Below are 27,494 nucleotides of genomic sequence, written 5' to 3' on the forward strand. Positions count from 1 at the left end.
TGCAAGCTGTTTTCACGGGAGGTGCACACTATTTTTTTACATTCATAGATGACAAGGGTCGATATGTGTCTGTCTGTTTTCTGAAGACGAGAGATGAAATTCTAGCAAAATTTAAAGAATTTAAAGCATTTGCAGAGAATTAGACAAGAAGAAGCGACAACGGGCGTGAGTATTTAAGTAATGCATTTCAGTCTTTCTTGACAGAAAATGGTATCAAGCGACAGTTGACGGTTCCCCACACCCCTCAGCAAAATGGTGTGGCGGAACGTGCTAACCGAACTCTGGTAGAAATGGCTAGAAGTATGATGCTGCAAGCTGGTGTTGGTGATTGGCTATGGGCAGAGGCTATTAACACTGCTGCTACGTCTACTTTACCAAGAATGACTCCATTTGAATCATTGACAGGGAAGAAGCCAACTGTGACGCACTTGAAGGTTTTTGGGTCTAGAACTGTCGTGCTGGACAAAACCCAGTAAAAGAAGTTCGCTCCAAAAGGCCAGGAACATGTTTTGGTAGGATACTCTGAAACTACGAAAGCTTATCGTTTGTATAATCCTAGCAAGCGAAACATATGTGTGGCTCGGGACGTCATTGTATTTGAGAATGCTCAGACCAAAGAAGATTCAGCTACTTCCAACGTTCAACTTGACAAGCTGAAAGCCGCTTCAGTTGACGTGTTCGATGAAATCCAGGACCTGTCTATTAATCAAGACGATGATGAACCTGTCGGCGAGAATCTTGCTGAAGAAGGAGCAGAGCTTTCTCCTGATGGCCTGCCTGGACGGCCACGTAAGCAGTACAATATGGTCAGTGCAATGTCCCCGTCCCTACGAGTGTAAACGAGGCAATGGCAATTTATAATTATAATGAATGGAAGGCTACTATGCAGAAGGAGATAGACAGTCTTCAAGCCAATGCGATCTGGACTTTGGTGGACCTCCCAGAGGGTCAGAAAGCCATCGGATCGAAATGGGTGTTTGCAGTGAAGCGTAAAAAGACGGGCCAGGTAGAGCGACTGAAATTTCGACTAGTTGCTAAAGGATGCGCTCAGCGATATGGCGTTAATTTTACGGAGACGTTCTCTCTTATGTCGCGATATTCGTCTAACAAACGTGTCATCGCTCTGGCAGTGGAAAATGTTTTTTTCATGCACCAAATGGACGTGTCGTCTGCCTACTTGATCTACATGGTACTGTTTACATGCGTCGACCAGAAGGATTTATCGATGAGCAATATCCGAATCGAGTGCTGAAGCTAAATCTCTGAAGCACAAATCTCTGTACGGATTGAAGCAAAGCGGCCGAAAATGAAATGAGCAGTTAAATGCAGTTTTGCTCGAAATTGGATTTGTACCGTATCCTAGCGAACCTTGTGTCTATGTCCAATATGCTGGGAAGAGGCGAAAGAAAGAGGCGAAGAGGCGTTGTATATGTAGATGACCTTATTATTGCCAGTTCGAGCAAGGATGAACTTTTGCAAATAAAGCATCTAATTGCAAAAGAATTTAAAGTTGTGGACGGCGGTGAATTGAAGCATTTTTTGGGAATTGAAATCGAACGTGATGGCAAGACTGGAGGCATAAGGATTGGTCATAAGCAGTACATAGAGAGGCTCCTGAATGACTATAAGATGCAGGATTGCAAGACAAACGTTATACCCCTAGAAGCCGGGTTCCAAGTAAAATGTGACAAAGTCGATTGCCAGAGGGTGGATAAAGTTGGCTATCAGTCTATAATCGGATCCCTAATGTATTTGGCAATAACCACTCGTCCTGATATATTGCATTCTGTGACCAAACTGGCACAGCAGAATGCACCCCCACATAAGGAGCATGAAGCTGCTGTAAAGCGGGTGTGACATACCTACGAGGCACAGCTGACCTGAAGTTGCACTACGAGTGTACTGGTGTACAAATACTCTGCTTTGTCGACGCGGACTGGGCTGGATTCCAGCGACAGAAAATCATTCACCGGTTGGGTGTTGCTGCAGGTGGGCCAGATTTATGGCGATAATCAAAGCGCACAATGTTTAGTAAAAAATTACACTTTCCATTCACGTAGTAAACATATTGATATTAAATATCAATATATTATATTAGAGAATTGTATAAGGAAAAGATAATTGAAATTAACTATGTTCCAACAGAAAACATGATATCAAATGTATTAACAAAAAATTTTAATCGAGTTAAGCATGAGAAATGTATTAAAATGATGGGATTGTATTGATTGCGTTGAGAAGGATTGTTGAATTTCTATATTATATATTATATTTATAAGAGCAACGCAATCTCTATTCTTCTTTCTATCGTTAAATAACGAAGAGACCCTTAGCATAAGATCAACCATTTAACTTCGAGTCGCCCTGAAGCAAGGCTCTATTATGCCTGCGTGCAGTCATATTGTTTCCCACATTACTTAGTTCTACTAAAGTTCTCAAATGAACAGAGATTTATTAAAAACTTCTCCGAATTTTTACGGCACATAACTAGATTATGTAAAAATAATGTTCCCTTTGAATGGACAGAAGACTGTCAAACAGTATTATTACATTAAAAATCTAAACTGACAGAGCCTACTATCTTGCAAAACTCTGATTTTAGTAACTCGTATGAGACTTGAATTGGAGGAATATATTTTAACAGTTAAGTATCTGAGAGGTAAGATAAATTATGTTACTGATGAGTTTTGAGGTATTAAAATACATTACTACTAATGAAATGGAAGTCACTACACGATTACAAAGTAGACAAAAATGCTGCGCAGGAGAAACAAATAAATCTGAATTGCATACGTAATCGATAGAAAAAGCTTCAATGCCCAACGTATACCAAGTCATCAAGAATGACGAGGTACGTAATGTAGTAAGCTTGCAACTCAAAAATATGATAAATATGTTTCTTTAAACAACGAAAAAAATTTACTGCAAGATATGTCGTTGATGATTTATATACAAATGGAGTTATTGATTTATATTAATTTTTCCAAAGGCTTGAAAGGCAGGCAATAAAATATTAAACAAAATTAAGAGTGGCGCTACTTAACCCAGTGGCCTTAATAAATAATGAAAAATAATCAATTTTTCCTACGCTACTACTACATTATAGGGAAGCTATACTGGCATTTCAAAAACCTTGGCCAAGGTGAAAAGGCATTATTACTGAAAAGGTATGTCTTAACAAATAACAGATTACATCAAAAAATGTCAAAATGCCAAAAAGCTAAAATATGTAAGCATACAAAGACCCCAGTGATTATAGATGAAACCCCTGAACATGCATTCGACAGTGATAGTGTATACTATACGTCCTCTACATATCCTACATATCGGTTGACAAAACTGATTGGGACGTATGGCTTAGTAGTTGTCTATATGAGTTAGTTTTTGGTAGACTAAATAAATTACCCAAAAATTTTAATCATATAACAAGCATAGAATATAATGCGAAGGAAAGTAAATTAGGTTGAAAGTAGCAGAGAGCTAGAAGAGGAGAGAGCTAGAACTATGCTTGAAGCGCATAAAAGAAAGAATAATGAAAATACTTAAATACAAAAAATAAATAGAATAGTTGTTAACTTTCTTTAGCATAATTAATTACAACCTAAACCCGGCAAATGCACTTCTACCAACACAGCAAGAAAGAGCGCGCTCTTGCTCTCCCTTATTACCATTGAGTTACCAATCACAGCCGCTCAAAGCTACTACCGCTTCGCTTACCGACAGTGACAAGTGCAGTGACCTCAATAATAACCCAACAGCAGTTACAACAACAACGGCAAAGTAGCGACTGTTAACCTAATTTCGTCAACGGCAACAGGCGCACTCACTGGGTCAACGACCGCAAATTACGTATACAAACAAAACGAAACTGCTGCGCAGCTACCTTAGCTAATGCAAACAAAAACGTAGGGTTGACCTTGCAGACGGGTATGAACCGCTACATCATTATCAAAAGTAAATTAGGAAAGAAATTAAAAGAAGCAAAAGCCTCCACCAGCTTTTATCCCTGAGAAGAGCTCAAGCACTCTAGTAAATCAGCTGGTTGACCTGATTGGAAATAACAATTTTCACATAAATCCACTAGTAAGGGGCACACTCCAGAAACTTAAAGACTAAACAAATACGGAAGACTACTACAAAGAGCTCACGACAAAAACAAAAATTATCACACCTACCAGCTTAAAAGTAGGAACCACTTTTTAAGGTTGAGCTCGAACCTGAAACCAAGCCCCTAAAAAGATACGAGATTCATCCAATCTACAAGCTACTGTTTCTTCTGCATTGCAGAAGAGCCCCGCATAAGCGCAAGACTCCTGAACAATGTACGAACTGTCAAGAATACGGCTACACCCGATCTTAGTGTACACTGCGCACTGTATGCGTAATTTGTGGAGATCTTCCCGCCTCTGCACACTGGCCAGCAAACAAAAACATAACCAGCGAGAAAAGGTGCGGAAACTACGCACCATCACACAGCAAACTACACAGGCTGCCCAATTTACAAGGAGCTGAAGAGTCGTCTCCAGCTACGAACCACTTCATTATGTTCCCAACAAAGAATGTCCAAACTACATAAACAAGCAACCGCAACCCCTTTGTGATGTGTTCCTCTCTCTCTCAATGGAGAGCGAGAACAGCTGTTAAATCTTTATCTTGTGACACTTTCTCATTTGCCTTCTGCATAGCTAAGTCAGTGACAAAGTATTTGTTGATCACACCGGTACTGCGTGATACACTTTATTTTCAATCGGTTCGGTACGGGCACTGCCGTCTTTTTTATAAATTTCAGCCCTCTGTGACAAGAAACATATTGAAAAATATAATTTAAATAAAAACTGAAATATAAATTGAAATATTAACTTTATCGTTTTAGTATGTAAAACGCTCATTGCCTCCTTAACAGAGCTTATGTCGTTTATCAGAACCACCGAAGATATGATGCGAAACCAAAACCTCCTGATACAAATGCTTGTATCACAACAGTTTATATAAATAATGGCTTCCCTATGAATAGCTATGTGGAATGCTAATGGTTTTTCACAACGTAAACTTGAACTAACTCAATTCCTATACGAGAACCACATCGACGTGCTCGACTCACTGGGCGTTCACTACAGAGTAGAAGAGAGAGAAATAATCAAATTCACAAAAGCGCAGTTAATAAATGCAAACAATAGAAGTGGTAATTATAGAAATTTTAGATTTTAGATTTATACACGGACTTCATTTTATTGGAATTCAAAAGGTGCACCACGACAAGGGGAAAAACTTCGTCATGTCCTGAAGCATCGAGTGGCAGGCATATGTGCATACTATGGAATATACTCCTATACGCAGTGTGCAGCGTGTTTCTAAGCGCAAATGAGCTGGCAACAGTCGTCTTCGTATTAGAGACGAGACACCGGTGCCTGCCTTGCTCAAAAAGCGATGGCGGTGTTCCTTACTTACTAATATGCGGTTGGCGGTGATGTACCACCGCAATGTCTGTGTGTAGGACAAAGGCAATACACAAAAATATGCGGTGGGTAAAGACACACTCAAAAATTTACCACGCACTTATCGCCGAATAAATTGCAAGTGGATTTTACTCGTTGGAGCCGAAGCAAAAGGAAAAGTGTTTCGTCTGGAATGTCTTTAAATTTAGCCAGGCACAATTATTTCGTTGAATGCAGTTTAAAGTGGATTTTGAAGGACTGCCGCCCGTTTTCGGCTGTGACTGAATCCGGATTTAAGTCAATAGGATGTGTGAAACAGACACTGTGGAAGCGCATGTGACCAAATATTATGACATGGTACAAAAATTAAAAGCAGTGGCTGAAAATTAAATTGCACGAAGAAGGGCAAAGACGAAAAATACAAGAGAATCAAGTAGTAAAATCTGAGCAAACGGTTTTTGGAATTCGGTCCACGAATGCAAACGAGAAGAGCGAGAATAAACGAAACGGACAAAGAGAACACAAGCAAGAAGCAAACGGTAAAATAACCGTTGCATGCTGGAACTGTTGAGGTAGCGGACACAAAGCTGCAAAGTGCAAGGCAAAGATGAAATCGCAAGAGAGTGAGAGCCCAAACCCGAAATCATGTTCTGTATTCTGCTCTGTCGCTCAGCTAGACAAATTGCCGAAAAACATGTGCTGTTTGGACTCGAGAGCAACTGCTCATTTGTGCTCTGAAAGAGCATTATTTAAAAATATTAGATATATAACGAACGCATTCTCTTTACTGGAAATAATTACATTAAAGCTAATGGTCGCGGAACAGTTATTTTAAAGTAGAAAAATTCTACTACGGAGCTATTTGCAATTTTATGTTGGTTACGCAAGCAATTAAAAATGGGTTCCAAGTAAAATTTGAAAATAAATGTGCGGTTATCATAAAGAAAGAGAACAAAATTATTTTGGTTGCTGAGTTGCAAAATGAATTATTTTTATTTAAAAATGAAGCAAATGGTGCTAAACAATCATGTTTTGCTGCACAGGCCAATCCATTAGAAATATGGCATCAACGATTTAGACATCTAAATTTTGCGAGTTTGAGTAACATGATCAATAATGAAATGGTATATGGTTTGAAAAAACAAGAATTTAGTGGTACAAAAGAACTGCAATGTATCATGTGTGCAAAGAGCAAAATATGCGTGAAGAAGTTTTCAAGAGCAAGTGAAAGTCGTGCCACCGAAGTGCTTGAATTGGTGCATACCGATATATATGGTCCTATGCAAGCTGTTTTCACGGGAGGTGCACACTATTTTTTTACATTCATAGATGACAAGGGTCGATATGTGTCTGTCTGTTTTCTGAAGACGAGAGATGAAATTCTAGCAAAATTTAAAGAATTAAAGCATTTGCAGAGAATTAGACAAGAAGAAGCGACAACGGGCGTGAGTATTTAAGTAATGCATTTCAGTCTTTCTTGACAGAAAATGGTATCAAGCGACAGTTGACGGTTCCCCACACCCCTCAGCAAAATGGTGTGGCGGAACGTGCTAACCGAACTCTGGTAGAAATGGCTAGAAGTATGATGCTGCAAGCTGGTGTTGGTGATTGGCTATGGGCAGAGGCTATTAACACTGCTGCTACGTCTACTTTACCAAGAATGACTCCATTTGAATCATTGACAGGGAAGAAGCCAACTGTGACGCACTTGAAGGTTTTTGGGTCTAGAACTGTCGTGCTGGACAAAACCCAGTAAAAGAAGTTCGCTCCAAAAGGCCAGGAACATGTTTTGGTAGGATACTCTGAAACTACGAAAGCTTATCGTTTGTATAATCCTAGCAAGCGAAACATATGTGTGGCTCGGGACGTCATTGTATTTGAGAATGCTCAGACCAAAGAAGATTCAGCTACTTCCAACGTTCAACTTGACAAGCTGAAAGCCGCTTCAGTTGACGTGTTTGATGAAATCCAGGACCTGTCTATTAATCAAGACGATGATGAACCTGTCGGCGAGAATCTTGCTGAAGAAGGAGCAGAGCTTTCTCCTGATGGCCTGCCTGGACGGCCACGTAAGCAGTACAATATGGTCAGTGCAATGTCCCCGTCCCTACGAGTGTAAACGAGGCAATGGCAATTTATAATTATAATGAATGGAAGGCTACTATGCAGAAGGAGATAGACAGTCTTCAAGCCAATGCGATCTGGACTTTGGTGGACCTCCCAGAGGGTCAGAAAGCCATCGGATCGAAATGGGTGTTTGCAGTGAAGCGTAAAAAGACGGGCCAGGTAGAGCGACTGAAATTTCGACTAGTTGCTAAGGGATGCGCTCAGCGATATGGCGTTAATTTTACGGAGACGTTCTCTCTTATGTCGCGATATTCGTCTAACAAACGTGTCATCGCTCTGGCAGTGGAAAATGTTTTTTTCATGCACCAAATGGACGTGTCGTCTGCCTACTTGATCTACATGGTACTGTTTACATGCGTCGACCAGAAGGATTTATCGATGAGCAATATCCGAATCGAGTGCTGAAGCTAAATCTCTGAAGCACAAATCTCTGTACGGATTGAAGCAAAGTACCGTGTCCTAGCGAACCTTGTGTCTATGTCCAATATGCTGGGAAGAGGCGAAGAGGCGTTGTATATGTAGAGAGGCTCCTGAATGACTATAAGATGCAGGATTGCAAGCCAAACGTTATACCCCTAGAAGCCGGGTTCCAAGTAAAATGTGACAAAGTCGATTGCCAGAGGGTGGATAAAGTTGGCTATCAGTCTATAATCGGATCCCTAATGTATTTGGCAATAACCACTCGTCCTGATATATTGCATTCTGTGACCAAACTGGCACAGCAGAATGCACCCCCACATAAGGAGCATGAAGCTGCTGTAAAGCGGGTGTGACATACCTACGAGGCACAGCTGACCTGAAGTTGCACTACGAGTGTACTGGTGTACAAATACTCTGCTTTGTCGACGCGGACTGGGCTGGATTCCAGCGACCGAAAATCATTCACCGGTTGGGTGTTGCTGCTGGTGCTGTTTTTACATGGGCTTCGAAAAAACAATCAATGGTTGCCCAAAGTTGCATAGAAGCGGAGTATTTGGCACTCTCGACTGCGGCGAGGGAGACGGCATATGTGCGAAGGCTGATAAATGAGATGGGATTTAAAAGTCTGCAGGTGGGCCAGATTTATGGCGATAATCAAAGCGCACAATGTTTAGTAAAAAATTACACTTTCCATTCACGTAGTAAACATATTGATATTAAATATCAATATATTATATTAGAGAATTGTATAAGGAAAAGATAATTGAAATTAACTATGTTCCAACAGAAAACATGATATCAAATGTATTAACAAAAAATTTTAATCGAGTTAAGCATGAGAAATGTATTAAAATGATGGGATTGTATTGATTGCGTTGAGAAGGATTGTTGAATTTCTATATTATATATTATATTTATAAGAGCAACGCAATCTCTATTCTTCTTTCTATCGTTAAACAACGAAGAGACCCTTAGCATAAGATCAACCATTTAACTTCGAGTCGCCCTGAAGCAAGGCTCTCTTATGCCTGTGTGCAGTCATATTGTTTCCCACATTACTTAGTTCTACTAAAGTTCTCAAATGAACAGAGATTTATTAAAAACTTCTCCGAATTTGTACGGCACATAACTAGATTATGTAAAAATAATGTTCCCTTTGAATGGACAGAAGACTGTCAAACAGTATTATTACATTAAAAATCTAAACTGACAGAGCCTACTATCTTGCAAAACTCTGATTTTAGTAACTCGTATGAGACTTGAATTGGAGGAATATATTTTAACAGTTAAGTATCTGAGAGGTAAGATAAATTATGTTACTAATGAGTTTTAAGGTATTAAAATACATTACTACTAATGAAATGGAAGTCACTACACGTTTACAAAGTAGACAAAAATGCTGCGCAGGAGAAACAAATAAATCTGAATTGCATACGTAATCGATAGAAAAAGCTTCAATGCCCAACGTATACCAAGTCATCAAGAATGACGAGGTACGTAATGTAGTAAGCTTGCAACTCAAAAATATGATAAATATGTTTCTTTAAACAACGAAAAAAATTTACTGCAAGATATGTCGTTGATGATTTATATACAAATGGAGTTATTGATTTATATTAATTTTTCCAAAGGCTTGAAAGGCAGGCAATAAAATATTAAACAAAATTAAGAGTGGCGCTACTTAACCCAGTGGCCTTAATAAATAATGAAAAAGAATCAATTTTTCCTACGCTACTACTACATTATAGGGAAGCTATACTGGCATTTCAAAAACCTTGGCCAAGGTCAAAAGGCATTATTACTGAAAAGGTATGTCTTAACAAATAACAGATTACATCAAAAAATGTCAAAATGCCAAAAAGCTAAAATATGTAAGCATACAAAGACCCCAGTGATTATAGATGAAACCCCTGAACATGCATTCGACAGTGATAGTGTATACTATACGTCCTCTAAATGAATACTCGCGATCCTACATATCGGTTGACAAAACTGATTGGGACGTATGGCTTAGTAGTTGTCTATATGAGTTAGTTTTTGGTAGACTAAATAAATTACCCAAAAATTTTAATCATATAACAAGCATAGAATATAATGCGAAGGAAAGTTTATGCTTGAAGCGCATAAAAGAAAGAATAATGAAAATACTTAAATACAAAAAATAAATAGAATAGTTGTTAACTTTCTTTAGCATAATTAATTACAACCTAAACCCGGCAAATGCACTTCTACCAACACAGCAAGAAAGAGCGCGCTCTTGCTCTCCCTTATTACCATTGAGTTACCAATCACAGCCGCTCAAAGCTACTACCGCTTCGCTTACCGACAGTGACAAGTGCAGTGACCTCAATAATAACCCAACAGCAGTTACAACAACAACGGGAACGTAGCGACTGTTAACCTAATTTCGTCAACGGCAACAGGCGCACTCACTGGGTCAACGACCGCAAATTACGTATACAAACAAAACGAAACTGCTGCGCAGCTACCTTAGCTAATGCAAACAAAAACGTAGGGTTGACCTTGCAGACGGGTATGGACCGCTACATCATTATCAAAAGTAAATTAGGAAAGAAATTAAAAGAAGCAAAAGCCTCCACCAGCTTTTATCCCTGAGAAGAGCTCAAGCACTCTAGTAAATCAGCTGGTTGACCTGATTGGAAATAACAATTTTCACATAAATCCACTAGTAAGGGGCACACTCCAGAAACTTAAAGACTAAACAAATACGGAAGACTACTACAAAGAGCTCACGACAAAAACAAAAATTATCACACCTACCAGCTTAAAAGTAGGAACCACTTTTTAAGGTTGAGCTCGAACCTGAAACCAAGCCCCTAAAAAGATACGAGATTCATCCAATCTACAAGCTACTGTTTCTTCTGCATTGCAGAAGAGCCCCGCATAAGCGCAAGACTCCTGAACAATGTACGAACTGTCAAGAATACGGCTACACTCGATCTTAGTGTACACTGCGCACTGTATGCGTAATTTGTGGAGATCTTCCCGCCTCTGCACACTGGCCAGCAAACAAAAACATAACCAGCGAGAAAAGGTGCGGAAACTACGCACCATCACACAGCAAACTACACAGGCTGCCCAATTTACAAGGAGCTGAAGAGTCGTCTCCAGCTACGAACCACTTCATTATGTTCCCAACAAAGAATGTCCAAACTACATAAACAAGCAACCGCAACCCCTTTGTGATGTGTTCCTCTCTCTCTCAATGGAGAGCGAGAACAGCTGTTAAATCTTTATCTTGTGACACTTTCTCATTTGCCTTCTGCATAGCTAAGTCAGTGACAAAGTATTTGTTGATCACACCGGTACTGCGTGATACACTTTATTTTCAATCGGTTCGGTACGGGCACTGCCGTCTTTTTTATAAATTTCAGCCCTCTGTGACAAGAAACATATTGAAAAATATAATTTAAATAAAAACTGAAATATAAATTGAAATATTAACTTTATCGTTTTAGTATGTAAAACGCTCATTGCCTCCTTAACAGAGCTTATGTCGTTTATCAGAACCACCGAAGATATGATGCGAAACCAAAACCTCCTGATACAAATGCTTGTATCACAGCAGTTTATATAAATAATGGCTTCCCTATGAATAGCTATGTGGAATGCTAATGGTTTTTCACAACGTAAACTTGAACTAACTCAATTCCTATACGAGAACCACATCGACGTGCTCGACTCACTGGGCGTTCACTACAGAGTAGAAGAGAGAGAAATAATCAAATTCACAAAAGCGCAGTTAATAAATGCAAACAATAGAAGTGGTAATTATAGAAATTGTTTTAGATTTATACACGGACTTCATTTTATTGGAATTCAAAAGGTGCACCACGACAAGGGGAAAAACTTCGTCATGTCCTGAAGCATCGAGTGGCAGGCATATGTGCATACTATGGAATATACTCCTATACGCAGTGTGCAGCGTGTTTCTAAGCGCAAATGAGCTGGCAACAGTCGTCTTCGTATTAGAGACGAGGCACCGGTGCCTGCCTTGCTCAAAAAGCGATGGCGGTGTTCCTCACACCGCATAATATGAGGTTAGGGTATTACTTACTAATATGCGGTTGGCGGTGATGTACCACCGCAATGTCTGTGTGTAGGACAAAGGCAATACACAAAAATATGCGGTGGGTAAAGACACACTCAAAAATTTACCACGCACTTATCGCCGAATAAATTGCAAGTGGATTTTACTCGTTGGAGCCGAAGCAAAAGGAAAAGTGTTTCGTCTGGAATGTCTTTAAATTTAGCCAGGCACAATTATTTCGTTGAATGCAGTTTCAATGTGGATTTTGAAGGACTGCCGCCCGTTTTCGGCTGTGACTGAATCCGGATTTAAGTCAATGGTCCAATTTTATATTAAAATTGGCTCTTCCTATAAAGAGAACTAGTGGAGAACTAGACGAATGCCAAAAAGAAGCTGAAGAAAAAAATGCAGCACTTCCTTGGAGTCACTATGCATTTTGAAAAGGACTTTTAGATGGTCAACCTAATCTTGGGGCTTAAATCGATGGATTTTCAAAGCTCAACCGCAGCAAATGTACGCGAGTAGATAAAGTCCCTTCTGAACGAGTTCGACATAAAAGATATAGAGAAAATTAAATATGCAATTGACATATACCAACATAAATAAGGCATTAGAATCTAACACGCGCCTCAATTGCAGTACCCATTTATTTGGTAATTTGCTAGACAAATCTTTTGAAGAAACCGTTGATCTGGCTAATGTTTTCATTGGGGGCTGAGGTTTTTCATTGGGGGCGCTTGATCTTTGAAATTAAAAATAACAATTTTATTTACATTATTGTTTAATTTCAAAGTTTCCTTGACCCCATTTTGTAAGGTATATGACATCATTAAAATGACCGACACGGCCTTGGTGACTTTGGCGAACAAATCGTGCTGTATTTGATCGATAGCGTGGTGTATGTTGACTTTTGGGGATTCGGTGGTTTGCGGCTTGTTGGCATATGTAGACCTGCGACTTTAGAAAACCCCACAAGAAAAAGTCCAGCGGGGTCAAATCGCACGATCTCGGTGGACAGTTCACGTCGCCTCCGCGCGAGATGACCATGTCCGGAAATCGGTCGTGCAGAACATCCATCATATCGTGTGCTATATCGCTATATCGCCGTCCGTTCAAGATCCATATTTTCAATTTCAGGCCAACAAAAGTTGGTTATCATCGTTTTTGAAAAAATACGCGGATGCTTTGCCACTTGGTGAACCTCGTGTGGATTGGTCTCCTCCCAAATACGACAATTTTGCTTCTTGAAATAGCCATTCATCAAAAAATTCACCTCGATCATCGCGACCATAAAAAAGTTCGAGCGTGGCTATTAGAAAACCCTTTATTAGTTGATTACAAACAAGTTATCAAATACTTTAAAAAAGCTAATTTGCAACACAAGCTAGTCACTTCATTAAACGCGGTGGAACTCAAATTATACAATGTGTAAATCTATTTTTGATAATTGGCCCGAAATTAGTAATATATTATTAAAAAATAATAAACACATAGACTGCAGAAAATAAAAATAAATACCCTAAATGTTACAATTGAGCTCTGCAAAAACTTTAAAATTATATAAAGAAATGCAAACTTGCAGTTCACCATCGATTTGTTTTGTAATCCCATCAATTTTAAAAGACAGCTAGACAGCTTTATGGGTTAGCCAGACAAACTGCGACAACTGTCACCACTTTCATAGGTGCAAAAAATGAAAAATTGCATGATACGATCTTTACGAATAATGTGTTTTCGATTTACCCATCACTACTTTGCAGGGAAAGAGCTTGTTAAGCGAAACACGTTTTTTTTATCAATTCAATAAAATAAACTAATATAAATGATCAAGTTATTATAGATTGTGATTAAAATTGGTTTTGGCACTTGCTTTAAAAAGGAGAATTTCCAATCCATTTAATTCCTCCCAAGGACTCCAATTTTTTCTTTCAACAGATATTAATGACAGTGCATTCAAAATTTGCGTCTTGAAATACTTAGTAAAAGTGATAAGACGTTTTGGAGGGCTTGTTGTGAACGAATCGCGAAGCTCGCTCAAAGCTAAAAATGTTAATATGATCTTATTTCTAAGCAAAAATGACTGAATACCCTAATTTTAGAATGTAGCTTGATGTTTTTTTTTTTTTGATTTCGTTTAAATTAAATTGGTATTTCATTATAATTTTTACTTTGGACGAGAAAGTTGTTTTAAGTTTTATATTGATTCTCAAGAAATAAAAAACGCAACCTATGGCCTATGCCTGGCCGAAATGCTTTTTTTTATATCAAATCAGATCTTATTTATTAAGGGAAAAAATAGTTTACCCAGTCTATTGATGTTTATTCCACATCACCACAAGATCATTTTTCCACTTAGTTATTTTATAACAAATTTATTTCTGACCCCACCTCAGATTTGACAAACAAAATGTTGCCGTCGGCAACAACAATTTACGATTTGGTAAAGTGGTCGATAAGTACGTCACCAAAAGCTATTGCAAAGGTTGCCATACTGCTCGTGGATCGAAACAGGCAGATATTATAAAATATAAAAAACAAATCATTGTTTAATTAAAAGTCGGGCCAAATTTTTTGTTGATAAATAATGCTATTTAATTTAAGTACTTAAATGGTCAACGTGCATTAAAAAACGAAATGCGAACTTAAAACTGTAAAAAAAGGGAATTTTGCATGCCCCTCGAATTCTGTCTCTCCTGGCTTCAAAACAAACAATTGCAAAAATAAAAGGCATTTTTTTACGTTGTTTGATTTTGACATATAAAATAAAACAGGTATTTGAACAGCAAGAAGCGATGAGAAACGAAACAGCAAAACGATAGCAAAAATTTAAATACATTTAAAAACACCATAAAAAAGTCGATGTATCGACGTTTTTTCTGAAAAACATCGAATTATCGATATAGGGCAACCGATGTTTTTCCAGCTCTACTTGGAATCAACTGGAAGGTTAGATTCTTCTAATATTAAGTTGTGGAAGTTGTGTGTCCGCATGTTCATAATCCACCGTTCCTCCATAGCTGTAAACTCATCGACGCTACTTTGACACACATAAGTACTTTAGGGCATACTATAGGGCATTTATACTATACTATACTATAGGGAATTTTCTCTAAGCGACGTATTTTATAAAAAAACCAAAATTTTGTTCTTTTTGAATCCTCCCAAATGGATCTGTCATCAAGAAATTTAATCTCCCATTATGTTCTGAATGTAAAATTTAATCCGGCTTGATTTCAAAGAACACTTTTTTAAAAATCAATATGGTATAATAGTGAGTGGAGCTTGTCTAACTAGTTTTTTAATTTTTCATTTTCCACTGGCTTTTAAAAATATACTGACTAAAACAATTTACATGCTTTTAATGTTTAAAAATTGCAAAAAAAAGTTTCTTCGTCAAATCGATAGAAATTTACCAGACTAATAAAAATATTACATATTATCAGAACATTTTTCAAAAGTGTGGGCCTGGCAGCTTTGTGCGGCTTGTGGTCTTTACAGTGGGCGTGGCAAAAAGTTTTTCTTCAAATCGATAGAAATTTATAAGACCAATGTAAAAATGAAAAAATATTAAAACATTTTTCAAGAGTGTGGGCAGTTTTGGGGCGTGGCAACATGAATCGACAAACTTGCGCTGCTTCTATGTCTCTGGAGTCTGTATGCTTAATCTCAACTTTCTAGCTTTTGTAGTTCCTGAGATCTCGACGTTCATACGGACAGACGGACATGGCCAGATCGGCTATTGATCCTTATGAAGAATATATATACTTTTTTTGGTCAGGCTTCCTTCTGCCTGTTACATACTTTCAACGAATCTAGTATACCATTTTACTCTACGAGTAACGGGTATAAAAATATTTATAACAAACATTGTTACTGCCGTAAACACCTTGTTTGATTTGTTATTTTCAATTGATCTGTAAGACCCCGTCATATTCTCCGCATCTTACCATATTTCTGAAGAGCCTCTACAAACGTGCTGTCACGTCCACTATTTATATGTATCAACAATTTTGTAAGATATCTAAAATAAAACATATATATCACGTATAAAATGTAAACAACCCAACTTGTTTTATAATAATCTCGCTCAAAACTATTTTTGAGCATTTAAACCTTATCTACTCACTAGCTTTGATGAATGTCTAACATAGTTTGGGCAGGTCTTAAAGCATGATTTATATTTCTTTTCTTTTTGTTTCAAGTTCGACTTATTTTAGTGGCGATACAACATATATATATATTTGTATTAATCCAAAAAAAGGACAGTAACGAAACGTCTAAATAAATTTAATATCATGAGTCAAACATTAATCTGTCGGATGATCAATCGAGCTTGCTGCAGAAATAATTTTAATTATAATCAAAGCTTGTTATTTTCCAATGAACGCATTTTATCAAATCACTTAAGTTTACGTAATATCAGCTTTTTTAACAAATGTAAGTATAATTTTTCAGTTGTAATAAAGGGATTGTGTTTATATAAGATACATATAAATCCAACATTGTTATTTTATCGGCCAACTCAAACATATTTTGCATAAGTGAAACGCATGTGCTGACTGACTTAAAATACAGTGAGTTATTATTGTTGCGAATTTATATTTGTTTACTTCATCTATTTTTTATAAATATGGAATTAATAATAAAAAAACTTATTAAATATATACATACACATACATACATATATACATAAATTAAAAGCACACAAACTTAAAGAATTACTTAGCGGATATGACCAAATATTTCCAAAGTTATAAATTAAAATGTGAAGTACCAATGGTCCTATTGGCTGCTTAGTCAAGCGACTCGTGTGGAAAGTTAGGTAGCCGCTGTTTCAGTGCAGCCTGATTTAACCTTGCACGCTGATTAGTCGGCTATGCCTGATCCGCTGGGTAATTACTCTCTTCCTGGGTGATCATGTTAACGCGCTTAGACGAGGGACGCCCCAGAACTGCTTAAAATCTATTATAATAGCTCAAAGAAGCTGGGTCCGCAAAAATCGAATTTTTGAAATTTGAAAGGTGGAATCGTTTGACCATGTTTGACCACCAATTACTTTTTTTTGACCACGTCCAGTTTTGAAGATATGGAATTTTGAAAATTTTCGAATTTCAAAAAGTTGACTTTTTTTAACTTTTTTTTTTTTAAATCGCAATAAGTTCGTTTGACCACGTTTGACCACCCTTTAGAATTTTGAAAAAACTTTTAGTTTAGAAAATATAAGCACTTAAGCAATTAAGTATTTTTCATACTTCAAAACTAAATATTTTAAAAAAAAAATCGTTTGACCATCCTTTAAAATTGCATTCTATCGTTTGACCACCCTTCAAAAATTATTTTTTTTATTTGCTTACCCTTAAAAAAAAATATTTTCGTTTGCCCAACTCTTAAAACTAAATATTTTCAAAAAAAATCGTTTGACCATCCTTTAAAATTGCATTCTATCGTTTGACCACCCTTCAAAAATTATTTTTTTCGAGAGAGAGAGAGTATTGTATTATAAAGTGTTAAAAATTATCATTTGGTAAAACTTTAACTTGGGCTACTTCCATTAGATCTGTAAATGTAGAATGCTCATTACTTATACTTTGCATCGTTAGAATCTAAAACAAGAGAGAACGCTGTAGTCCCCGACTATTTGATACCTGTTACTCTAGTATACCCTTTTACTCTAAGAGTAACTGGTATGTATAATTACCGGATTGAATATCAAAATTTTTGTCAGTGAAACCGATAAAATTTAGAGCTGGGAATATGGAAATAATTATATTTCTTGAAAGTAAAGATTTGTTTATTTATCAGTTCTTACTTTGAGTTTTTTTTAAAAAGATATTTACTGATCTTAGTTAATTTATTCGTTCTTTTGTCTTTGCGTTAAAAGTTATTTGCATTTTTTCTGAAATATATATATATATATAAGTAAGATCTAATTTTGTGATTAATAAGTTAGTAATGAGCGCTTTAAAAAAGTCATATTTAGAGATAATATTGTAAAGTGTATTATAGTCCGAACATACAACTCTGTAGGGGTCATGCAACTCGTACTTAGAACTACAATGATTTAAAATTAGGGGTATGTAATTTCCAATAAATCTGCTAGGAACAGAACTTTTGCCGACTATCCAAGTCGGGACTTTTAACTTCACCACGAATAAGATTACAAATAAAAACTTGTTTTAAGCATCGTTCTGCTCTTAGCTAGGGAAGGCAAGTCAGTTAATATTAGTCTACCTGACTTATGAGGAATTAATTTAGGCGTCGTAAGGCAAACAGTAAGAGGTTTTTTTAAACCGATTCAATGCAGTCTCAGTGAACTCCGTACTATGGACTCCAAACATTTGATACTCAAGAATCGGATGGACTATCGATATGATTAAGATGTTAGTCATGAATGGTTCATCAAATTTCTTTGACAACCTTTTTAAAAATACAAGAACACCCCTGACCTTACTGACAGTAGACGAAATATAATCTGAAAATTTATGTTTAGGGTTCAGAAGAACAACAAGATAATCATCCCGCGCTATTCTGTCTAAAGAGCACCCACTTAGAGTGTAAGTTGCGTTTATTCTTCTTCATCTTGTTTCGGAGATAACTACACACAGACGCGCTGCTCTGTATTTTGCGTTTAATGATGCGGCTTCATTATAGTCGTAGGTCATAATAATTTTGTTTCTTTCTCTACTTCATTGTAGAGATTTATTCCCTATTGTAGAGAAGTAATATTTCCATGCAGGAGTGTTAACATTTCTTTCTCCATCAGGTATACTGGTTGTTTGTATGAAATGTAAACGGTCTATTATGGCCTTAAAAATGTGAGGTGTGTCAAAATATGAAAAAACCATATCATCTTCCAGGAGTTTGGTAATGTCTTTAACTACTTTCATATTTTTAACACTCCAATGGCAAATTCCAAAATAATGAAAGAAATTCAATAAAATAATAATTTTTTCTAAAGTAACTTGTGCCTTCTGAACTCAAATATGCTAATAAAAATAACGTAGAAGCTTTCGTTTACCTGTAGGGTGAGAAAAAGTGATAGGTGCCTCAAGGCACTCTTGGTCTTTTGAGAGTAAAAAAAAACAAAAGAGAACGCTATAGTCGAGTTTCCGGACTATGTGATACCCGTTACTCAGCTAGTGGGAGTGCGAAGGAGTCTTCAACACTGACAGTTTTTGGCGGTTTGTTGGCGTTAGAGTGGGCGTGGCAAAAAGTTTTTTGACAAATCGATAGAAATTGGGCGTGGCAAAATTTTTTTTTGCAAATCGATAGAAATTTACCAGACTAATAAAAAAATATCAAAACATTTTCAAAAGTGTGGGCGTGGCAGTTTTGGGCGGTTTGTGGGCGTGGCAAATTGGGTCAACAAAATTGCTCTGCGCTTTTATAGTTATTAAGATCTCGACCTTCATACGGACATGGCCAGATTAGCCGGGTCGATCGATTGATCCTGTTCAAGAATATATATGCTTTATATGGTCGGAAACGCTTCCTTTTGCCTGTTACATACTTTTTAACGAATCTAGTATACCCTTTTTTGTTAGTCGTGTAAATATCTATCGATTTGCCACTCTTACGCCCACAAACCGCCAGAAACGGTCAGTGTTGACATTTCTCCTTCGCACTTCCACTAGCTAAGTAACGGGTATCTAGTATTTAAGGAACTCGGCTATAGCGTTCTCTTTTGTTTTTTCTCTGTTCTGTTAAGTATTGTTCTAATTTTATTCAAAGTTACAAGTTGATCACACCACTTTTCACATACATAGAACTAAGAGTTGGATAACCCCGTGAGAAAGAGACAAAAGAGGCATAACCGAAATATATTTTTAATTTCATATGAACCTTACATTCACACCTGGTATTACAATTTCCAAGAAGTTTTACTGAAGGGAAGTTCACGCATAATAGGCCACTCTTTCTAACAAATATACGCAAAAATAAAAAATAACAAAACAAACTCAAAATAAACTTTTTTCACGGAAATAGGAAATGCAATTTCTGTTTCATTGTTTCCCTATTTCTGTATAACCCAGTTTTTAATGTATATACATATGTACTGCATTATTTAATTGAATTAAATATATGATTACTTAATCTTAAACAAATTTATAGGAATTTTACTTTATTAATTATACCCGTTACTCAGAGTAAAAGGTACATTCGTTGTAAATTATGTAACACAAAGAAGTAAGCGTTTTCCCATATAAAGTATATATATTTTTGATCAGGATCAATAGCCGATCTGGCCATGTCCGTCCGTTTGGTGTGGGGTGTTGTTGCAGAAACTGACAAAAATTTAATTTTTGGTAAGTTTCCCAAAATCTTTGTTTTTTGGGAATATACTTTGCCCCTAATAAAAAAAATTATGACACGATTTTTTAAATATTTTTTTGGGTCTATCAGCCCAAATTTATTTTTTTTTTCCTTTTTTCTTACTTTCTTTTATTTTTACTTTCCTTTTCACCTCCTTTTTTTGAACCAATTCCAATCCTTTTAGGTTTTGAGGGACCTTCCGATTGGTCTATCACTCGTTATGATCGGACTACTAAAGCAGATTTTAATTTTTTGGTGTATTTGGACTCTCTTGGTGTGCGTTGTCACTACGTGGACTGCCAGTATATTGTCGATATGCTGGAAATTTAAAAATATCTTGCGTTTTACATATGTAAATGATATACCAAAATGAAATAGTTTTTAAAATTTTATTAATTTTAACAATTTTATTAAAAATGATATGAAGATCACATACTGTTGACAAAACTAAAAATTTACGACAACTGCGGTATAATATAAAGAAAGATCGTAAATGTCGTTAATATAAATTGAATCAACCAATTGAAACCTTTTTTTTTTTTGTTTTCTTTTAGTACCTGCTGAAGACATTTGGCGAGGAGTAACTGCGGTTAGCAATGCTGGAAAAAAAAGAGGTCGTGGGAAAGGAAGTGGAAAAAAAGTTGCAAAGGATCTTAACAAAGGGCAAACTATCGGATTTGGAAAATGTGGTCGCATATGGCCTGGATTGAATTCACCTCTTATTCGTGGAAACGAACTTATAAATCAAGAGAAACTTAGCGAGAATTTAGATAGAGAAAATGGAATATTAAAATTACGTGATTCAATGGGAAACTTTAAAATGATGAAACTAAATCCAATAGACCGAGGGTGGTCTGGAAGTAAAATGCCCGGCCGAAGCATTGGACCTCCTGATCCTGTTGGCGACGAAGAGTTTATATCATTTGATACAAGAGTTTTAGAAAACAAAATTGTTTTCATTATGAAAGGAAATATGGGAAGAAAACGAAGATATTCCGTTCTTTCAGTCACTGGAAATTGTAATGGTTTGGCAGGATTTGCTACCGCTAAAGCGCCAGAAGTTCGTACGGCCCTTCGAAAATCAAAGAACCGAGCAGGCCAAAAACTAATCAACATAAACCTCTGTGAAAATAGAACAATTTTCCACGACTTTCGTACAGATTTCGGAAAAACTAAAATTTTTTGTTTTCAGAAACCTGATGGATATGGCCTAGTATGTCACCGGGCGATTCAAACAATTTGTAATGTTATAGGTATCAAGGATTTATATGCCAAAATTGAGGGGTCTACGAACCTCCAGAATATTGTAAAGGCATTTTTTATTGGTCTGATGACGCAAAGGTCCTATCAGTATATTGCTAACCAAACAAATTCAAACATTGTTCAACAGCAAAAGACAAGAAATAAATTTATTGATGTAAAAGGAATGTCCATTCTTAATTCAACTCGAACTCGTATCACCCACGAAGTTGACTATATGCATTTCACATTAGGAAATCAAATGGTTTTAAAACGAAAAGGCACAGTACCATTTTATTTTTATGGTAAAGGACATAACTTACATCAAATTAAAGCAGAGCGATTTCGGAATCAAGCTAATGTTCGACTACACAAGCTCGTTAATTTGTATGCCTAATTCATGAAGTTATAAAATGTAAATTAAATAAAAAGTAGTTTTATCAATGTTTATTTTATATGGAAATAGCGTTATACTTAGTTTTCGGTTTGGCCAAGGTATTGCCAAAAAAATCTAGGTAAGCTAAAGTGGTATAATTATCCTACCTACATAGATAACAATTATTACTTTTTCCTAATTAATTTATACGAATTTGGTCCAGTTTTATCTTATAATATTTAGTGAATATTATAAAAACAATAAATTATTTTTCTTTGCCTTAATTGGGGCTCCCGACTAGCTTGATGTTGATGTGGCTTTCATATTATTAATTATTATTTATTACAAACTCTAAGAACAATAATATTAACCCCATTGTTTTTCATTTGTTAAATTTTGTAATGCCACTGTATGGTATTGGATTTTTAAGTCGAAGCATAATCGCTCTCAATCTCCCAATCTGCAAAGAGGTAGTTTTTAAAAATCTTGTAACAATATTAAATCATATATTGAAAGGGAATTTGTGCGAGCAACGTTTTCGTCGGGTACATATACCATATTTAGGAAATTTGTGTGTAATACTAAGCTAACGCGGGGCTGTTGAAATTAAGTATATGCATTACTTTGCATTTACAATAATGTTATTCCTATCAAAATAATATACCTATGATCACCTCGCAATTCACACTTTTGTGTGCGAATAGTATATATGACAGCTCATTAAAGTGTTTTATTCCAACCTCGTATTGTTAAGGAGAATTCATTGATTACTATTCCATAATAAAAATGTTAAACGGTCCTCATGCGTATGCATGCATAATTACCATATACATATGTGTAAGAATTAGTTTGTTAACATGTCAAGTTCAGCTTGCGGTAATTTATTTTCAAACGAAAGGCAATAGTGGCGTTACATTATTCAAGCAAAATAAAAAGGGCAATTAATCAAACCAATGGCCTTTTTGGTTCTTTTGTTAACATTAGTTTTTTGTATGTTCATTTTAGGTACTTACTCATTCGTTAAATGAAGACTTTGACCGAGCTTTGATGTTTGTATCGAATTAAAATTCTAGGAGCTCCGCTTATGTAGTGTCAATCTTCCTATCTGCCAACACTTACGGTATTCAAAATGCATCATCTTCCCGCGGATTCCCGCCATTAAGATTACGAAGCCCATAAGCTTTACTTTTGTCAAGAGTAGGATTCAAGTTGATCTGCGCAGCAATCCGGGAAGACTGCGTTAGGAAACCCTAAATAAGAGATTACGCAATGTCGTTCTTTAGTGACAAGGTAAGACGATCAGATGTCGTCAATAGAGATGACTTTCAGTACGCGCCGCACAGTGGCGCCTTATATACAAAAGGTTACAAAAATCATAACTCTCGAACCAGTTGAGATATTTTCATACTTTTTTTAAAATATTTATTTTAGTAATTTTAGTACCTTCCGATTATGTGTTGAGATAAATAGTAGATTTTATATTCGAAAATTAATGTTTTTGAGGAAGTTTTCTCAATTTTTATCCAATTTCTACAAATACTTTTCATATGTTTTCTCTGAAAATGCTAATATGGTACATATTTAATGTTTTAAATTTTTAAAAACAAAAAATAAATAAATTTTAAAGAAAAAAAAATTTGTTTTTCTATTTTGTCAATTAGGTAGCTAAACTGTATGCACTACTTGTTCAAAATAATCATTCAATTTTACTACATTTAATATTTTTGAAGAATAATTAGCCGCCAATACAGGAAAAATGTATGCCAGCCATACAATTTCGTACTGCGCAGCGACTGCGATTGTATCAGAATTTGCACTAAGCCGCGCGTTTTTATACCCCTTATGTAGAGTAAAAGGGTACACTAGATTCGTTGAAAAGTATGTAACAGGCAGAAGGAAGCGTTTCTGACCAAATAAAGTATATATATTCTTGATCAGGATCAATAGCCAAGTCGATCTGACCATGTCTGTCTGTCCGTCCGTATGAACGTCGAGATCTCAGGAAGTACAAAAGCTAGAAAGTTGAGATTAAGCATACGGACTCCAGAGACATAGAAGCAGCGCAAGTTTGTCGATTCATGTTGCCACGCCCACTCTAACGCCCAAAACTGCCACGTCTACATTTGAAAAATGTTTTGATATTTTTTCATTTTGGTCTTGTAAATTTCAATCGATTTGACAAAAAACTTTTTGCGACGCCCACTCTAACGCCGACAAACCGCCAAAAACTGTCAGTGTTAAAGACTTTCCTTCGCACTTCCACTTGTGGACTCCAAACAGGTGATCCATACTCGAGGATCGGACGGACTAGAGATGTAAATAAGGTTTTTGGTCATGTAAGGATCATTAAATTCCTTTGACCACCGTTTTTTAAAACCAAGCACACCCCTGGCCTTATTGACAATAGACGAAATATGGTCTGAAAATTTAAGTTTAGGGTCCAGAAGAACACCTAGATCATCAACATTTGTTATTCTGTCTAAAGAGCACCCACTTAGAGTGTAAGTCGCGTGCATTAAGTTGGCACGACAAAAGCTCATAACTTTACACTTAAAGCCATTTAAGTTTAATACGTTATCACGGCACCAGGTTTGAAAGCAATCTAGATCGGATTGAAAGTCCAAATGGCGAGAAATGTCCTTATATTGCAAGCATAATTTTACATCATCAGCGTACATTAGTACACGCGAATGATTTATTATTAAGGGAAGGTCGTTAATAAATAAGGTAAAAAGGAGCGGACCTAGGTGGCTCCCTTGTGGGACGCCGGATGTGACTCGGAGAATACAAGAAAGAGAATTTTTAAAGAGGACCCGTTGCGTCCTGCCATTCAGATAACTTAGAATCCAATTTAGGAGATCAACAGGGAAACCTAATAAATCAAGTTTTTTTATTAAAAGTGAATGATTAACAGAGTCGAATGCTTTACTGAAATCCGTATAAATGACATCTGTTTGAAGATTATTTTTGAAACCCTGTACTACGAAGGAGGTTAGCTCCAGAAGGTTAGAAGTTGTTGATCTGCGTTTCATGAACCCATGCTGACATGGTGATACAATAGAACTACAAAGGTGCTGCAAATGAGCAATGATAACGTTTTCAAAAAGCTTAGGGATAGCAGACATTTTGGAGATTCCTCTGTAATTGCTTCCATCCTATTTGCTACCTTTTTTATGAAGAGGAATCACAAAGGACTCCTTCCATATATGGGGGAGCTGTGAAGATTCCAGAGATAAGTTGAACAATTTCAGTAGAGGTTTGCACAAGGCTTCCGCACAGAGTCTAAGCCAGGAATTTCGTCGGGACCTGACGAATAAACAGGCTTAACCGGCTTAATCATAAAGCAGTGAGCTTTCGTTTAGAGTGGGACAGAATATTAAATCCGAATATTACGTAGAATATGTGGTTTGAAAAAACTTGGCAAATAGATCGGCTATTGCCTGATCAGATATTACCGTAGTATTTTCAAAAAATAGCGAGGAACGAAATTAACGAAATTATAAAACTGTTTGGGATCCTGTGCGAACTGGAACTTACAACGGTTTAAATAATTCGTATAACACTGAGCATTAAGCACGGTAAAATTTAACCGAGCACTTACATATTTAGAAAATATAGACAGAACCGGTATTTTTAAATGTTATATAAAGACTGGACTTAACATTTCTTAGATGTGTCAACTCTTTATTAAACCAAGGAGGTTTGTTAGAGATACACAAGAGTTAAAAAATGATTTAATTGCATTATAAAAAAAAATTTTGGCATTGGCCATTATTTTGCTAGAATAAAGATCGGACCAATTAAAGCCAGATATTAAAAGATTTAGCCTCCGAAAGTTTGCCTTACGAAAACAATGAATTCGTTTGGTTGATTTATTCTGTCTCACTATTATTACGGTACCTGTGTCGATTGTCACCTCGAGAGTTGGATAGTAAGGATCTTCTGGTTGACTAAGAGGTGCTACTCTAGTCAGAAACACACATTCAGGACTTGTAACAAAGCATAGATCCAATAAACGACCAAGAGAATTTCGAATATAATTAACTTGCGACAACGACATGTCGAACAAGCCGTCAATAAAGTCATGCTGTGCTGTAGGCAAAAGACTGTTCGACTGTTCTGATGTGGACCTCTTAGTGCCTGGTATATTAAAGTCGCCTAGAACAACTAGTTGGTCCCTATCGGACAGTCTATTTGAAACGGATTGGATAGCGGACAAATGGTTTATATATTCAGGAAATTTAAAAGACGGCGGAATGTAAGAGCTCGTTATATAAACATAGCTATCAGAAAATGATACTCGTCAAAAAGTATCTCCTCTGACGTGAGGGTAGACCTAACAGCAATTAGGAATCCACCTCCCCGCCTGGAGGGACGATCATGCCTATATACTGTGTACATACCCGGGAAAACTTTAGAGTTAAGTATATCCGGTTTTAGCCAAGTCTTTGTAAACACAATAATATGGGATGCAAAGGAAAGGCTATCTGAATACAAATTAATTAGTTACTACACAAACCTCTTACATTTTGATAACTTACATTTTGCCATAAAAATTCGGGGTGGGACGTCGGGGGACCCGATCTGTTTTGAATATGATAAGGAACATATTCAAGAATATTTATACGCCAAACCCATAAGTCGGTATAAGATCGCTTTCTTTTTTCCATCAAAGTTGGATAATATGTGAAAATTAGTACTTCCGTAAAACAGGTATGCCTGCACATGCAAAGAATATTATACATTTATTCTACCTTGGTTTTACCGAGATTTGATTACCCTTTCCATAGAGACCATTATTGCTTCTTTTGCAACCCAAAAAATAGTGGAAGTAAACTTAAATAACATCATTGAAATAACAGAAAGGTTATTATAATTAATAAATAAATATATACAGTGAAAGGCACAAAAGACGAATCAAGCAACAAATATAAAAAGAATGAATATAAATTAAATAAATTAAATTCTGATGTACGATGATGTCGTAATAACAATGTCAGAAATCAATGTCCTTGACAGCAAAAATGTGATGGCGTTCAGAAGGCTGTTTTTATGGAGCCTTAATAGGTAGGTGATAATTTCAATAAATACGGCCTGTGGTCGTCGTCGCTTCGCTGTTGTTGTCCCAAAAAAGGATTCGTCGAGTCGCTGATGAACTTCACTTTATTATGTTTCGTGGTTGAATTACTACTAATCTTAGATCTAACAAAAGAGTGCCGCGGGACCGCGGAGTGGTGAACTTGCCGGCTGGAAAAACGGAGAGCGAGAAAAGAGCGTAGCGAAAGCTCGAAAGCAATCCGCACACACTGTGGGTCAGAAATTCGCGCCCTTCTGGCGTGAAGCGGCTTGTTCGGGACCGGATAGTCACCGAGGAAACGTCGTCGTCTTCCGGGCGGGTAGTGGGCAGCCAGAACGCAGCCGCCAACGACCGATCGATGGTGTTCACGGGCATGCATGGGTCGATCATGGTGCCGGCCTCAAAGCTCCTCTTGCCTGTGTCGAGAACGACACAGAGCCCTAATATCTAGGACAA

General features: G+C 36.7%; 3 protein-coding genes and 1 long non-coding RNA gene across 4 annotated transcripts; 3 read left to right on the top strand and 1 right to left on the bottom strand.

Annotated features, from left to right (window-relative positions):
* The first annotated feature begins 714 nt into the window (after nt 1-714).
* On the top strand, nt 715-1,252 carry LOC122756567 (uncharacterized mitochondrial protein AtMg00820-like). The gene is made up of 2 exons (XM_044006662.1): nt 715-789; nt 890-1,252. Exons 1-2 carry the CDS (start codon nt 715-717, stop codon nt 1,250-1,252), a joined length of 438 nt encoding a protein of 145 aa, XP_043862597.1.
* A 6,177-nt stretch (nt 1,253-7,429) lies between these two features.
* On the top strand, nt 7,430-7,967 carry LOC122756568 (uncharacterized mitochondrial protein AtMg00820-like). The gene is made up of 2 exons (XM_044006663.1): nt 7,430-7,504; nt 7,605-7,967. The coding sequence occupies exons 1-2, from the start codon at nt 7,430-7,432 to the stop codon at nt 7,965-7,967; spliced, it is 438 nt and encodes a 145-aa protein (XP_043862598.1).
* Nucleotides 7,968-12,796: 4,829 nt separating this feature from the next.
* LOC120457520 lies at nt 12,797-14,475 on the bottom strand. Its single transcript, XR_005616991.1, has 2 exons — nt 14,338-14,475; nt 12,797-13,342 (listed from the first exon to the last, which is right to left on the bottom strand). It is a non-coding gene; the product is annotated as an uncharacterized LOC120457520 (long non-coding RNA).
* Nucleotides 14,476-16,273: 1,798 nt separating this feature from the next.
* Nucleotides 16,274-22,040, top strand: LOC120457525 (28S ribosomal protein S5, mitochondrial). The gene is made up of 2 exons (XM_039645070.2): nt 16,274-16,470; nt 20,901-22,040. Exons 1-2 carry the CDS (start codon nt 16,329-16,331, stop codon nt 21,980-21,982), a joined length of 1,224 nt encoding a protein of 407 aa, XP_039501004.1. The 5' UTR covers nt 16,274-16,328; the 3' UTR covers nt 21,983-22,040.
* The last annotated feature ends 5,454 nt before the right edge of the window (nt 22,041-27,494 follow it).

The sequence above is a fragment of the Drosophila santomea genome, unplaced genomic scaffold (genome assembly GCF_016746245.2).
Source record: "Drosophila santomea strain STO CAGO 1482 unplaced genomic scaffold, Prin_Dsan_1.1 Segkk12_quiver_pilon_scaf, whole genome shotgun sequence".
Classification (NCBI taxonomy): Eukaryota; Metazoa; Arthropoda; class Insecta; order Diptera; family Drosophilidae; genus Drosophila; species Drosophila santomea.

Coding starts and splice junctions, on each gene's coding strand:
- LOC122756567 (XM_044006662.1), top strand. CDS start 715: ATGATGAACCTGTCGGCGAGAATCTTGCTGAAGAAGGAGCAGAGCTTT. Junction 790..889: donor TGGCCTGCCTGGACGGCCAC/GTAAGCAGTACA, acceptor GCTACTATGCAG/AAGGAGATAGACAGTCTTCA.
- LOC122756568 (XM_044006663.1), top strand. CDS start 7,430: ATGATGAACCTGTCGGCGAGAATCTTGCTGAAGAAGGAGCAGAGCTTT. Junction 7,505..7,604: donor TGGCCTGCCTGGACGGCCAC/GTAAGCAGTACA, acceptor GCTACTATGCAG/AAGGAGATAGACAGTCTTCA.
- LOC120457525 (XM_039645070.2), top strand. CDS start 16,329: ATGAGTCAAACATTAATCTGTCGGATGATCAATCGAGCTTGCTGCAGA. Junction 16,471..20,900: donor TATCAGCTTTTTTAACAAAT/GTAAGTATAATT, acceptor GTTTTCTTTTAG/TACCTGCTGAAGACATTTGG.